Source organism: Hypomesus transpacificus, chromosome 10 (genome assembly GCF_021917145.1).
Source record: "Hypomesus transpacificus isolate Combined female chromosome 10, fHypTra1, whole genome shotgun sequence".
NCBI classification, from domain to species: domain Eukaryota; kingdom Metazoa; phylum Chordata; class Actinopteri; order Osmeriformes; family Osmeridae; genus Hypomesus; species Hypomesus transpacificus.
The window spans coordinates 13,645,107-13,660,720 of NC_061069.1; the positions used below are offsets into that span (position 1 = coordinate 13,645,107).

At 51.0% G+C, this 15,614-nt stretch overlaps 1 protein-coding gene across 2 annotated transcripts; it reads left to right on the forward strand.

Annotated features, from left to right (window-relative positions):
* The first annotated feature begins 84 nt into the window (after positions 1–84).
* Positions 85–11,210, forward strand: LOC124473122 (SPRY domain-containing SOCS box protein 4-like). Of its 2 annotated transcripts, XM_047028391.1 has the most exons (4): positions 85–303; positions 2,466–2,537; positions 5,385–6,309; positions 9,888–11,210. In XM_047028391.1, the coding sequence occupies exons 3-4, from the start codon at positions 5,577–5,579 to the stop codon at positions 10,013–10,015; spliced, it is 861 nt and encodes a 286-aa protein (XP_046884347.1). In that variant the 5' UTR covers positions 85–303; positions 2,466–2,537; positions 5,385–5,576; the 3' UTR covers positions 10,016–11,210. The 2 variants fall into 2 exon arrangements, with proteins under 2 accessions (XP_046884347.1, XP_046884349.1); XM_047028393.1 differs by lacking the exon at positions 2,466–2,537.
* Positions 11,211–15,614: the final 4,404 nt, after the last annotated feature.

Here is a 15,614-nt window from a genome sequence, read left to right on the forward strand (position 1 = left end):
GGTCAGCTCGATGAACTCTACGCTGTTGACGCCGAAGCTGTGAAACAAAACGAGTGTACCCAGTCTCGACCTCTTTCTCACATGTGACTCCGCCAATCAGCGCGCGCCCTGCTGAGCTCACGAACTGGCTGGCTACATCGCCTCAGCTGCGCGAGCTGATATAAAGTAACAAAGAACTGAACGTGCTCTCGAGGACTGTGAGCATATGGATGATTACCGGGGAAGGGTCCGCCAGTTTCGGTTGGGAGAGACATTTCCTGGACGTTTGATAGTGTCGCCAAGTCCACGTCCCCGCGGTGAGAGGTAATGTTTACAGTACGCTACAGTAACGGCAGCCGAGGTGAAAAGAACCCGTCTGCTCTCAACCGTCATCTCAAACATGAGACGGCAAAATTGTCGTTGTTTTTCCCTTAACTTGATACCTGTTTGAGCTCCACTAGCTTACAGCCTCGGGTCAGCCGTAAAGGACTGGATTACAAAGTTGATTTCTCTGGATTTTTAGACAATTGTTTTAGGCTAATATTTAGCGGTTATGTTCAGGTTAAGAAGGGAATCCACTTTAGCAACCATACTGCTCCTTCGTGTGTTCTATTCTAACGCATTTTTTAACGAACAAACCGCCGGTTTGAGCTGGTCAGTCGTCACGTTTTACACTTGATGAAGTTTGATCAAACTGTGTGTGTGTGTGAGAGAAGAGTTATTTACAGTAAATAAGTAAGTACACGCAGTATATGAAGCCTGTGGGTGTCCACAGTCAGTATAGGGTGGTGTGTGTGTTATACAGGATGTGGTGTGTGTGTGTGTGGTACAGTATTGGGTGATGTGTGTGTGTGTGTGTAGTACAGTATAGGGTGATGTGTGTGTGTGTGTGTGTGGGGGGGGAGTACAGTATGATGTGTATGTATAGTACAGTATTGGGTGGTGTGAGTGTTGAGTAGAGGAGAGGTGGATGGAGAGGAGGGGAAGAGAGGGGGGATGGAGGAGAGGAGGAGGAGAGCAGAGGGGAGGAGGGGGATAGAGAGCAAAGGAGAGGAGGAGGGGAGGGGGATGGAGAGCAGAGGGGAGGAGAGGAGGGGGATGGACAGGAGAGGAGGAGGGGGATGGAGAGCAGAGGAGAGGAGGAGGGGAGGGGGATGGAGAGCAGAGGGGAGGAGGAGGGGAGGGGGATGGAGAGCAGAGGGGAGGAGAGGAGGGGGATGGAGAGCAGAGGGGAGGAGAGGAGAGGGGAGGAGGGGAGGGGGATGGAGAGCAGAGGGGAGGAGAGGAGGGGGATGGACAGGAGAGGAGAGGGATGGAGAGGGGAGGAGGGGAGGAAAGGAGGGGATGGGGATGGAGAGCAGAGGGGAGGAGAGGAGGGGGGATGGAGAGCAGAGGGGAGGAGAGGAGGGGAAGTCCTGGTTTGGGGTAGACGGTGGTACAGCTGGCTGTCATTGTTCATAGAGGCAGAGAGCAGCTGGGTTCTGTGTGGGTAGTTGCATGTGTGTGTGAGGGGGAGAGAGATTTGGGAGTCCTTTGGGAGGGTCCAGGTGTCACATATAGCTCCCCTTAATTTGGGTAACTAACAATTCCAGTAAAGGGAGTATGGAGTTGTGTGTGTTTGTGTGTGTGTGATGAACAGTACAGGCCAGACGGGAGGCAGAGAGTGAATGGAAGAAGCAATGAGGAGGAGGAGGGATGGATGTTAATGGTGACAGGGGGTCATTTATCTGTCTCCTGACGCTCCCCACAATCTCCCTCTCTCTCCCTCTCTCTCCCTCTCTCTCCCTCCCTCTCCCTCTCCCTCTCCCTCTCCCTCTCCCTCTCCCTCTCCCTCTCCCTCTCCCTCTCCCTCTCCCTCTCCCTCTCCCTCTCCTCTCCCTATCTCTCTCTCCCTTTCTCTCCTGTTAAAACACATAAATGACCTTTAAAGGACTAGGTGGGGAGGTAGGGTCTGGACCAGGTGGAGGTAGGGGAAGGTAGGGTCTGGACCAGGTGGGGAGTAAGGGGAAGGTAGGGTCTGGTCCAGGTGGGGAGATAGGGGAAGGTAGGGTCTGAACCAGGTGGGGAGGTAGGATCTGGACCAGGTGAATGATCAGGCTGAATCTGAGCTAAAACCTGAATTAGTCAGAGATTTAGGAGGAGTCAGGGAAACTGGAGAAGACACACACACACCTCTCTCTCTCTTTCACTCACACACTCTCTCTTTCACTCACTCACACACATACTCTCTCTCTCCAGTGTGGAGGACTGTGTGGAGACAGAACAGGGTGAGATTGAGCCACTGGCCCAGATCTCTCTCTAATCCCAGTGGGATTACCCTGCTAATTCCCTTCACACACAACCACATACATATACACTCACATCAGAGGTCTTCCTTCACCAATGAAAAATGATTTCAGACAACTGGACTAATCTCCTTTCTCCTAGTTTTCTATCTTGTGGTTGTCATGACAACTCAATCCCTCTGTCCTGTCCGTCTGTTACAGGCTCATACCTGTCTGACCCCTAACCCCTGACCCTAACCTGGGTGGAGATGAGGTTGTCATAGCAGCTAGCAGGTAACGGCCTCCCATCACCATACTTGTATGTGTGTGAAAGAGTGTGTGTGTGTGTGTGTAAGAGAAGGTGTGTGTGTGTAAGAGAAGGTGTGTGTGTAAGAGAAGGTGTGTGTGTGTAAGAGAAGGTGTGTGTGTAAGAGAAGGTGTGTGTGTAAGAGAAGGTGTGTGTGTGTAAGAGAAGGCGTGTGTGTGTAAGAGAAGGGTGTGTGTGTGTGTAAGAGAAGGTGTATGTGGGGGGGTTCTAAGGTAAGAGGGGAGTGGGCGTGTCTGTCAGCTGCTCATCCTGGTTGCCGTCGGTAACCCTGCTTGATGAGATCAGAGGATCAGCTTTCTACATTAGAAAATGTAGAAAGCTTCTACATTTCTTCCGATCTCCCTCTTTGTCCCTCTACCTCTCTCTCCCTCCCTCTCTCTTGTTCACCCCCCTTCTCCCTCTCTCTCTGGTCTGGTCTAGACTAGTCTAGTCTGGTTCTTAAACCGGCCCGTATTCTCTGCTAGGTAGACATGGGGCTGTTTAGACTAACAGACAGTGTATAGTCTGCACTGTAACACACACACACACCTTTTAAGGACTTATCCTTCAGTGAGAATTTGTTTAGACTGCCTCGTAGTATCCCTGGTCCTTATCAGGCACGAGAGTAAGGGAAAATTAGTGAGTAAAATGTTACATCTATTTCAAATCCAGCCCCTAAGAAACCATTCAACTCAGCCCAAGACCTCCACCCTCGTAAGAGTAGACAGATAGATGGAGAGAGGGATGGAGAGAGAGAAGGAGGGATGGAGAGACAGAGAAGGAGGGATGGAGACAGAGAAGGAGGGATGGAGACAGAGAAGGAGGGATGGAGACAGAGAAGGAGGGATGGAGACAGAAGGTGAGAGTGGAACGATGGATGGAGCAAAGGACAGAGGGAGAGATGGAGAGGGGAAGAGAGAGAGAGAGAGAGAGAGAGAGAGAGAGAGAGAGAGAGAGAGAGAGAGAGAGAGAGAGAGAGAGAGAGAGAGAGAGAGAGAGAGAGAGAGAGGGAAGAGAGAGAGAGAGAAGAGAGAGAGAGAGAGAGAGAGAGAGAGAGAGAGAGACGAGAGAGAGAGAGAGAGAGAGAGAGAGAGAGAGAGGGGGAGAGGGAGAGGGAGAGGGAGAGGGGGAGAGGGAGAGGGAGAGGGAGAGGGAGAGGGAGAGGGAGAGGGTAAACAGCAGATGGTGACTCTATATTGTCGCACCATAGGAGAGGTTTCCATGCAACGGTTACCGTGACAACAAAGGTCAGAAGTCTATGCCCCTGTGACGCCATTCCATAATATTCAGCTCCGCCCACATGTGCTAGTGGGCGGAGCTTGGGATGTAGTGGAGCCATCCGGAGTTGTGGATACACTCATTCACTCACACATACACACACTGTATACATGCACACACACCAATATTGACTCTAGACAAAATTGTGACAAGTGATGTCACTTTACCAGAACCTTCCATTCAATAGCGGCGCTATCCCACCTGCCCAGGGGGGTGGCAGAAGGAAGTTGTTGGGTGGCCTCCTGGAGGTGAATCAAAACCCAAAGTAGGGGGGTAAAGTACTTCCTATGGTCAATGATTAGGCTATAACATTGTAGTTTAAATTAAACAGTAACATTAATATTATTTATTGAAATGTTCTGTAATGTATAAATAATATTTTTTTATGGGAAGATTGGGGTGGCAGTATTTTTTATTGGGGTGGCAGCTGCCCCCCCCTTGCCACCCCTTAGATCCGCCACTGCACCTGCCTGCCTGTGTGTGTGTTGTGTGTGTGACCCTACAGTGCCTGTGTGTGTGTTGTGTGTGTGACCCTACAGTGCCTGTGTGTGTGTTGTGTGTGTGACCCTACAGTGCCTGTGTGTGTGTTGTGTGTGTGACCCTACAGTGCCTGTGTGTGTGTTGTGTGTGTGACCCTACAGTGCCTGTGTGTGTGTTGTGTGTGTGACCCTACAGTGCCTGTGTGTGTGTTGTGTGTGTGACCCTACAGTGCCTGTGTGTGTGTTGTGTGTGTGACCCTACAGTGCCTGTGTGTGTGTTGTGTGTGTGACCCTACAGTGCCTGTGTGTGTGTTGTGTGTGTGACCCTACAGTGCCTGTGTGTGTGTTGTGTGTGTGACCCTACAGTGCCTGTGTGTGTGTTGTGTGTGTGACCCTACAGTGCCTGTGTGTGTGTTGTGTGTGTGACCCTACAGTGCCTGTGTGTGTGTTGTGTGTGTGACCCTACAGTGCCTGTGTGTGTGTTGTGTGTGTGACCCTACAGTGCCTGTGTGTGTGTTGTGTGTGTGACCCTACAGTGCCTGTGTGTGTGTTGTGTGTGTGACCCTACAGTGCCTGTGTGTGTGTTGTGTGTGTGACCCTACAGTGCCTGTGTGTGTGTTGTGTGTGTGACCCTACAGTGCCTGTGTGTGTGTTGTGTGGGGGAGGGAGGGGGAGAGGGAAGAGTGTGGGTCATCCGTCTAGCCGTCTGGTCCCCGTTTCCTCGCCAGCATCATGTCATCCTGTGTGTGTGTGTGCGTGTGTGCACCTGTGGTTGTGTGTGAGTAAGGAACTGCTGCTTGTGTTACTATATTTTTAGCTTGCTGCTTTCTAGCCTATCTTCATAATCTTCTGTCTGTCTGTCTGCCTGTCTGTCTGCCTGTCTGCCTGTCTGCCTGCTCACTCACTCACTCCAGCTGTAGATTTTACACACTCAGCTTTTTACTGTATGCTAAATATTTTGTGGTTTATTCAGGCTTGGTCATCAGATGAGCTTGTTAACTTTCCATTATGCTAACAAGATGCTGTCACTTCCTGTCTCCTCTCTTCTCTCCTTCCCTGTCTCGCCTCTCTCTTCAGGACTGTCTGGCATGAGACGGAGACTACATCCTACGTTGGCTCGGCTCACTTCCTGTGGCACAGGAAGTCTCTCTCCAAACCCACATTGATGAGGTAGCATAGGCTGTAGAAGAGCACCACCCCACACCAACCCCCCCCCCCTCTCCCCCCCTCTCCTCCCCCATCCCCCTCTCTTCCCCTCCCCCCCCCAGCATGGGTCAGAAGGTCTCCGGGGGCCTGAAGCCGGTGGAGGGTCGAGGCGAGGCCTGCCCCCCCTCTTACCACCCCTCCGCTCAATGCCACCGTCCCCCTACTCCTCTGATTGGCCCAGACTCCTCACGCCCCGCCCGCCTCGACCTCCTATTGGACATGCCCCCGGCAGGGCCCGAGGTGCAGCTGCTCCACGCCTGGAACCCTGACGACCGCTCGCTCAACGTGTTCCTGAAGGAGGACGACCCCCTCACGCTGCACCGCCACCCGGTGGCCCAGAGCACCGACGCCATCCGGGGCCGCGTGGGCTTCACCCGCGGCCTGCACGTTTGGAAGGTGACCTGGCCCGCACGCCAGCGCGGCACACACGCCGTGGTGGGCGTGGCCACGGCCGAGGCCCCGCTGCACTCGGTGGGGTACACGGCCCTGGTGGGCAGCAACATGGAGTCGTGGGGGTGGGACTTGGGCAGGAGGAGGCTGTGCCACGACAGCAAGAACCGTCCGCTGGGCTCACTGGCGTCGTACCCACGCCCCCAGGAGGGCGAGGAGGGCTGGGCGCTTCCGGACGCGCTGCTGGTGGCGCTGGACATGGACGAGGGCACTCTCAGCTTCCTGGCCGACGGACACTTCCTGGGCGTGGCCTTCAGTGGGCTGCGGGGCAGGAAGCTGTACCCAGTGGTGAGCGCCGTGTGGGGTCACTGCGAGATCTCCATGTGCTACATCAACGGGCTGGACCGTGAGTCTCTCTCTCTCTCTCTGACTCTTCCTGAGTCTCTCTCTTTCTGACCCTCCCTGAGTCTCTCTCTCTTTCTGACTCTCCCTGAGTCTCTCTTTTTTTCTGACTCTCCCTGAGTCTCTCTCTCCTTGATTCTGCCTGAGTCTCTCTCTCCTTGAGTCTGCCTGAGTCTCTCTTTCCTTGACTCTCCCTGAGTCTCTCTCTCCTTGATTCTGCCTGAGTCTCTCTCTCCTTGATTCTGCCTGAGTCTCTCTCTCCTTGAGTCTGCCTGAGTCTCTCTCTCCTTGATTCTGCCTGAGTCTCTCTCTCCTTGATTCTGCCTGAGTCTCTCTCTCCTTGAGTCTGCCTGAGTCTCTCTCTCCTTGAGTCTGCCTGAGTCTCTCTCTCCTTGAGTCTGCCTGAGTCTCTCTCTCCTTGATTCTGCCTGAGTCTCTCTCTCCTTGATTCTGCCTGAGTCTCTCTCTCTCTGACTCTCCCTGAGTCTGTCTGTCTCTGACTCTTCCTGAGTCTCTATCTCTGATTCCCTGAGTATCTCTCTCTTCCTCCATGAACAGTGAAACTGAGCGTCTGTTTGTGTGTGTGTGCATGTGTGTGCGAGTACGTACAGTCTTCTGTATGACACACCTTTCCTCTGAGTTGTCATAGGTGCAGTTGTTGTGGTGTGTCTGTGTTGTGAAATTTCTATAATAGTAGTTTTCTATTACATCTGCCTCCACACTCCCTAACCCTCCACACTCCCTAACCCTCCACACTCCCTAACCCTCCACACTCTCTAACCCTCCACACTCCCTAACCCTCCACACTCCCTAACCCTCCACACTCCCTAACCCTCCACACTCTCTAACCCTCCACACTCCCTAACCCTCCACACTCCCTAACCCCTAACCCTCCACACTCTCTAACCCTCCACACTCCCTAACCCCTAACCCTCCACACTCCCTAACCCTCCACACTCTCTAACCCCTAACCCTCCACACTCTCTAACCCTCCACACTCTCTAACCCCTAACCCTCCACACTCCCTAACCCTCCACACTCTCTAACCCTCCACACTCTCTAACCCTCCACACTCTCTAACCCTCCACACTCCCTAACCCCTAACCCTCCACACTCTCTAACCCTCCACACTCCCTAACCCCTAACCCTCCACACTCCCTAACCCTCCACACTCTCTAACCCTCCACACACTCTAACCCTCCACACTCCCTAACCCCTAACCCTCCACACTCCCTAACCCTCCACACTCCCTAACCCTCCACACTCCCTAACCCCTAACCCTCCACACTCCCTAACCCCTAACCCTCCACACTCCCTAACCCTCCACACTCTCTAACCCTCCACACTCCCTAACCCTCCACACTCCCTAACCCTCCACACTCTCTAACCCTCCACACTCCCTAACCCCTAACCCTCCACACTCCCTAACCCTCCACACTCCCTAACCCTCCACACTCTCTAACCCTCCACACTCCCTAACCCTCCACACTCTCTAACCCTCCACACTCCCTAACCCCTAACCCTCCACACTCCCTAACCCTCCACACTCCCTAACCCGCCACACTCCCTAACCCCTAACCCTCCACACTCTCTAACCCTCCACACTCTCTAACCCTCCACACTCCCTAACCCTCCACACTCCCTAACCCTCCACACTCCCTAACCCTCCACACTCCCTAACCCTCCACACTCCCTAACCCTCCACACTCTCTAACCCTCCACACTCCCTAACCCTCCACACTCCCTAACCCCTAACCCTCCACACTCTCTAACCCTCCACACTCCCTAACCCCTAACCCTCCACACTCCCTAACCCTCCACACTCCCTAACCCTCCACACTCCCTAACCCCTAACCCTCCACACTCCCTAACCCTCCACACTCTTTAACCCTCCACACTCCCTAACCCTCCACACACTCTAACCCTCCACACTCCCTAACCCCTAACCCTCCACACTCTCTAACCCTCCACACTCCCTAACCCTCCACACTCCCTAACCCCTAACCCTCCACACTCCCTAACCCTCCACACTCTCTAACCCTCCACACTCCCTAACCCTCCACACTCCCTAACCCTCCACACACTCTAACCCTCCACACTCCCTAACCCTCCACACTCCCTAACCCTCCACACTCCCTAACCCCTAACCCTCCACACTCCCTAACCCTCCACACTCCCTAACCCCTAACCCTCCACACTCCCTAACCCTCCACACTCTCTAACCCTCCACACTCTCTAACCCTCCACACTCCCTAACCCTCCACACTCTCTAACCCCTAACCCTCCACACACTCTAACCCTCCACACTCTCTAACCCTCCACACTCTCTAACCCCTAACCCTCCACACACTCTAACCCTCCACACTCTCTAACCCTCCACACTCCCTAACCCTCCACACTCTCTAACCCTCCACACTCCCTAACCCTCCACACTCCCTAACCCCTAACCCTCCACACTCTCTAACCCTCCACACTCTCTAACCCCTAACCCTCCACACTCTCTGACCTTCCACACTCCCTAACCCTCCACACTCCCTAACCCCTAACCCTCCACACTCTCTAACCCTCCACACTCTCTAACCCCTAACCCTCCACACTCTCTGACCTTCCACACTCCCTAACCCTCCACACTCCCTAACCCCTAACCCTCCACACTCTAACCCTCCACACTCCCTAACCCATGAAATTATTATGAAATGTAATGTTCTACTAGCCATTTGCCTACTCGAGCAAGTCACAGTATTTCAAAGCCCTTATAGTGTAACTGAGACGACACAGTAAATAATTCCTCTTTTAAATAATAAGCCCCTGTTCAAGTGTTGAGCATTAAATTAGCTGCACGGTCAGTAGAGATCCTGGGAAGAAGCCACTTTTTGGTGTTTTGCTAATGCAGAATTCGTTCAAATAAAATCGGTCAAATAGACGTAATGAGTGGAACATAACGTGAAGTAACATGGCATTTTATTTTGTTTGAGTTTTAACTTGTCCAGTGGGGCAAGTAAATGTATTTTCCACTTGCCCCACAAAAAAAATCCACTTGTCCCAGACAAGCGGACAAGCCTTAATGTCGAGCCCTAAGCTGTCAGACAAGCTGTCTGCTCCAGCCTGCCTCTCCCTCTCCTCCTCTTCCCCCCCCCCTCCTCCTCCTCCCCCTACCTCCCCAACTGGTCCAGACCCTACCTCCCCCTACCTCTCCACCTGGTCCAGACCCTACCTCCCCCTACCTCCCCACCTGGTCCAGACCCTACCTCCCCCTACCTCCCCACCTGGTCCAGACCCTACCTCCCCCTACCTCTCCACCTGGTCCAGACCCTACCTCCCCACCTAGTCCTTTAAAGGTCATTTATGTGTTTTAACAGGAGAGAAATGGAGAGAGAGAGAGAGAGTGGCCTAGCTGGAAGACTGGTCATATATTAATATGTGATTAATATGTGACCTCTCTGTCTGTCTCTGATTGGTTTGTCATGTCTAACCCAGTAAAAGCTGAGAAGCGAACAGTAGACTTGTGTTTTCACACCAAAGCAGCCCTAACCCTGCTCTGATGACATCACACACTAACCTTTGCCCTCCTTCTGCCCCCAGCGGAGCCCCTCCCCCTGGCAGAGCTGTGCAGGAGAGCAGCGCGTCTGGCTCTGGGTAGAGACCGTCTGCACACCATCCCCTCCCTCCCCCTGCCTCCCGCACTCAGGGACTACCTGCAGTACCAGTAACCTCCTCCTCCCCTCACCTACGCTCTCCTTTCCTCCCTCCACCCAAGGCCCTCAAAGACTACCTCCTGAACGAGGCCCTCTGGCCCCTCCCTCACTCTCTTTCCTCATGGATGATTGACAGTCCCAGCGTCCCAGGCTGGGTGAGGACACTAGCTCCCCTGCTGGCTGGACTCAACTGCAACCAGAGAAGCACACTCATACCCTGGAGGCCTTTCACCATGGTAACCACATCATCTGTCACCATGGTAACCATACCAGCTTCCCCGGGGACCCGTCACAGCAGACAGAACCATGGAGTGGGCTGTCTACTGGTCTAGTCCTGGTCTAGTCCTGGTCTAGTCCTGGTCTAGTCCTGGTCTAGTCCTGGTCTAGTCCTGGTCTAGTTGTACCACACAGACAGCAGCTTCCTGATGTGGTCAGGACCCTCATATGATGGGAACACTGGAGACCCACACACACACTAACGTAACACACACACACACACACACACTAACAGAACACACACACTAACATAGTATGCAACACACATGCACACACACCAATGTAGTACATAAACACACACACATCAACTTAGTCTGCACTCACGCACACACACTCCAACGTAGTATGCAAACACACTCACATCAATCCGTATTTTTCCTTAAAATAGCTTGAGTCACTTTTTTGAATCAGAATTTGTAGTTTCTCTGTTAATGTAAGTTTGTCCTGAGGGTGATGATAAGACTGAGGTAGTTTATCATGCTGAGCTCAGGACATCCACCCTTCAGAGGAGGGGATGATGATGACTGAGGTAGTTTATCATGCTGAGCTCAGGACATCCACCCTTCAGAGGAGGGGATGATGATGACTGAGGTAGTTTATCATGCTGAGCTCAGGACATCCACCCTTCAGAGGAGGGGATGATGATGACTGAGGTAGTTTATCATGCTGAGCTCAGGACATCCACCCTTCAGAGGAGGGGATGATGCGGATGATGATGACTGATCACGTAAGACAGGATGCTGCTTTTATTATTATTATTACTATCATTATTATTAATGTTATTATTATTATTATTATTATTACTATCATTATTATTAATGTTATTATTATTATTATTCTAGTTGTTGCTGGTGTGTCCAGCCCAGACAGACACAGAATGTAGCGGATCAATAAAAACCAGAGAGTGAAGCTCCTCTGTGGCCACAATGTGTTCCTGAGGGTGTGTGTGTGTTCCTGAGGGTGTGTGTGTGTTCCTGAGGGTGTGTGTGTGTTCCTGAGGGTGTGTGTGTGTTCCTGAGGGTGTGTGTTCCTTAGGGTGTGTGTGTTCCTGAGGGTGTGTGTGTGCTCCTGTGTGTGCGTGTGTTCCTGAGGGTGTGTTCCTGAGGGTGTGTGTTCCTGAGGGTGTGTGTGTTCCTGAGGGTGTGTGTGTGTTCCTTTGTGTATTTGTACATGGTTTACTCATAGCAGCGTTTTTACTCGTTTAGACAAGGGAGACCAGTGGGGATGTTTGTGAACATGAAGCCACTGTCTTCCACACAGACTGCAGTCAGGGCTACATGATGCAGACTGCAGTCAGGGCTACATGATGCAGACTGCAGTCAGGGCTACATGATGCCACACAGACTGCAGTCAGGGCTACATGATGCAGACTGCTGTCAGGGCTACATGATGCCACACAGACTGCAGTCAGGGCTACATGATGCCAAACAGACTGCAGTCAGGGCTACATGATGCAGACTGCAGTCAGGGCTACATGATGCAGACTGCAGTCAGGGCTACATGATGCCACACAGACTGCAGTCAGGGCTACATGATGCAGACTGCAGTCAGGGCTACATGATGCCACACAGACTGCAGTCAGGGCTACATGATGCCACACAGACTGCAGTCAGGGCTACATGATGCAGACTGCAGTCAGGGCTACATGATGCCACACAGACTGCAGTCAGGGCTACATGATGCCACACAGACTGCAGTCAGGGCTACATGATGCCACACAGACTGCAGTCAGCGCTACATGATGCCACACAGACTGCAGTCAGAGCTACATGATGCAGACTGCAGTCAGGGCTACATGATGCCACACAGACTGCAGTCAGGGCTACATGATGCCACACAGACTGCAGTCAGGGCTACATGATGCCACAGAGACTGCAGTCAGCGCTACATGATGCCACACAGACTGCAGTCAGGGCTACATGATGCCACACAGACTGCAGTCAGGGCTACATGATGCCACACAGACTGCAGTCAGGGCTACATGATGCCACACAGACTGCAGTCAGGGCTACATGATGCAGACTGCAGTCAGGGCTACATGATGCCACACAGACTGCAGTCAGGGCTACATGATGCCACACAGACTGCAGTCAGCGCTACATGATGCCACACAGACTGCAGTCAGCGCTACATGATGCCACACAGACTGCAGTCAGAGCTACATGACACAGACTGCAGTCAGGGCTACATGATGCAGACTGCAGTCAGGGCTACATGATGAGACACAAACATCCTCATTGTGATGGCACGGTCTCAAACCGGCCGAGTCGGCCCGAACACAAAGCCCTGATATATGCAACATAGCCAACCGCATGGACTGTGCAGCCAATCAGAGAGGAGCTGTGTTATAATTACCCAGAAGACACCTTCACACAGGCGAAGAGGCGGGTTGCCAGGGGAGACAAGGGGAGCGTAACCGAGGAAGATAAAGAGCTGCAGTCTGCTGACAGCACTGCTGTTACTGCTGATGTGTGTTTGTGTGTGTGGTAAGTCCTGTACTGCTATGCACTGTGTGTGTGTTTGAGAGTGTGTGTGTTCGAGAGTGTGTGTGTGTGTAGGAACAGACTCAAAGCCTGTTACAGGGAGAATGAGGAGAGGGTGGTTGGTATAAGTATCAGCTCTATAAACAGTGTTGAGAGGGAGGGTGGAGTGATGATGCAGCTGGAGAGGGATGCAGCACAGCTGCCAGCAGTATCTAACTCCAGCACAGCTCAGCGCTGCCCTCTGGTGACAGGAAGACCAACAACAAATACACTTGAGAGCTGCTAGTAAGTTTAAGCAATAAGCCCCAAGAGGCCGTGGTTTACGCTGATTTTAGAACAGGTAAGGGGAATTGTTAGGCACGACGCGAAGTGGAGTGCTTTTCTAAAACTGTTACTACAAATATTTGATATGGTTTCATCAATAAAAACAATTAGAAACAAAATAGTTTAATAATAACCCGTCATTCTTCCGCTACTACAAAGTATAGTTCCTACATAAATCGTTGCCACGCTACAGCCAGATGGACACCTTTGCCGTCTTTTTCCATTTGAAATATTCGATGCGCAGTCAAATCAAATCAAATGTATTTGTATAGCCCTTTTTACACGCAAGCATGTCACAGAGGGCTTCACATGCGCCCATAGAACTGCCCCTCAACCAACCTAAACCCTCAAGGAAGACAAGGAAAAACTCCCAGAAAAACTCCCAACAGGAGAAAAAATGGAAGAAACCTTGGAAGGAGCAATTCAGAGAGGGATCCCCTCCTCCAGAGACGGTTGGTAGGAGAGAGGAGCAGAACACAGGCTAAACATAGTCATACAATGTCAATGGGTTTTGAAACACCAAAATCCATTGCTGTTGGCCGTCATGGAGACTGGATTCCGGGTGACGACCTGGTCCAACGTTGGCAGACCGACGACCAAGCAGGTCCTGACAGCTCCAACCCCCCACACCACAGGGAATGTGTGTGGGGGGGGGGGGGACAGAGAGAGGAGAGCAGGGATTAGAGAACGCCAGGAGCAGCTAACAGTTACAGTCATGATAGAATGAGATCCCCACCGGTCAAGTGTGGACTAGTGCAGCAATTTAACAGAGCTAAAAAGTACGGTGGCCCTGAAGTGCAAATGACACCCCCTAATATGAGTACATCCCCCAAATGAAAATACTCCCCCCCAATACGAGTCAACTCCCCCCAAATCGGATGACTTGTTCACCTCCCCCCAAAAATGAAAATACTTCCCCCCAATACAAGTCAACTCCCCCCAAATCGGATGACTTGTTCACCTCCACCCAATACAAAAACGCGCCCCCCCCCCAGTACGAGTCAACTCCCCCCAAATCGGATGACTTGTTCACCTCCCCCCAATACAAAAACGCGCTCCCCCAAATGAAAAACGACATTACATTAACTCAAAAACACATTACATTAACTCTGAACGGAAAGGGTAGGTACTACACTTTAGCGCTGATTGGATGCAGTAGGCTAACTGACAAGAAATAAGAAATTGATTGACAGAAGTACAAAATGCAACAGCCTGACAGAGTTACGTGCACCAGGACATTTATTTGGGTATCGAAGCATGTAGCATAGGCTATGTATGCAAAAGCATAAATTGCGTGTTAAACGTAAACATCGATAGCCAAACAACTAGTCCACGTAACTCTGTCATTATCATGAAATTAATCGTTTTGATTTGAAGGAAAGAGGAAACATTAATGTTTACAATTCAGAGTCATTACACTACTCTTTATTTTAATCAGGGTAATTCCTATTAAATAATCTTAGATCTGCTGTTAACGTTTCACAATATAAGTAGCCTATCCTATGCGCACGCTAAAAACGCAGTTGAAGGAATCAGGACTTTTCAGAAGAAAAAACTAATAGTCCACTACAAAAGAATGAAATGCCACAATGACAGAGTAACGACCAGGATAGTTGTTTGGCTATCGATTTTTACATTTAACTCGAAATACTTTTGCCTAAGAAGCCTACTATTTGCTACATTCTTCGATAGCCAAACAAATGTTCTGTTGCACTTAACTCTGCCAGGCTATTGCATTTTGTACTTCTGTCGATCAATTTCTTATGTCTTGTTAGTTAGCCTACTGCATCCAATCAGCGCTAAAGTGTAGTACCTACCCTTTCCGTTCAGAGTTAATGTAATGTGTTTTTGAGTTAATGTAATGTCGTTTTCTATTTGGGGGAGCGCGTTTTTGTATTGGGGGGAGGTGAACAAGTCATCCGATTTGGGGGGAGTTGACTCGTATTGGGGGGGGGAGCGCGTTTTTGTATTGGGGGGAGGTGAACAAGTCATCCGATTTGGGGGGAGTTGACTCGTATTGGGGGGGAGTATTTTCATTTTTGGGGGGAGGTGAACAAGTTATCCGATTTGGGGGGAGTTGACTCGTATTGGGGGGGAGTATTTTCATTTGGGGGACGTACTCATATTAGGGGGTGTCATTTGCACTTCAGGGCCACCGTAAAAAAGGGTATTTGATGCAGCCCCACACACCAAAACAGCGACAGCCCCCCTCGGTTGGAACATGAAATCTGTTCCAGGGGAAAGAACTCTAAAATAGGTTATACTTATACGAATAAGGATGAAAACAACCAGTCCCCCGTTGTCTCCAACTAGTAATAACAACTATAATAGTAACAATATACAGTAACAGGTTTACTTTATTTGTAACATCTAGATGGGCAATGTGAACATAAGCTATAATTACAGTTTAAAAGTGACATGTGATACACACATAGGCAAGCACACACCCCAGGTTTACATAGAAAGTACACACATACTTCCTTTTAACAGTCATAGAATTGACTAAACAAGAACGTTTTTAATCTAGTTTT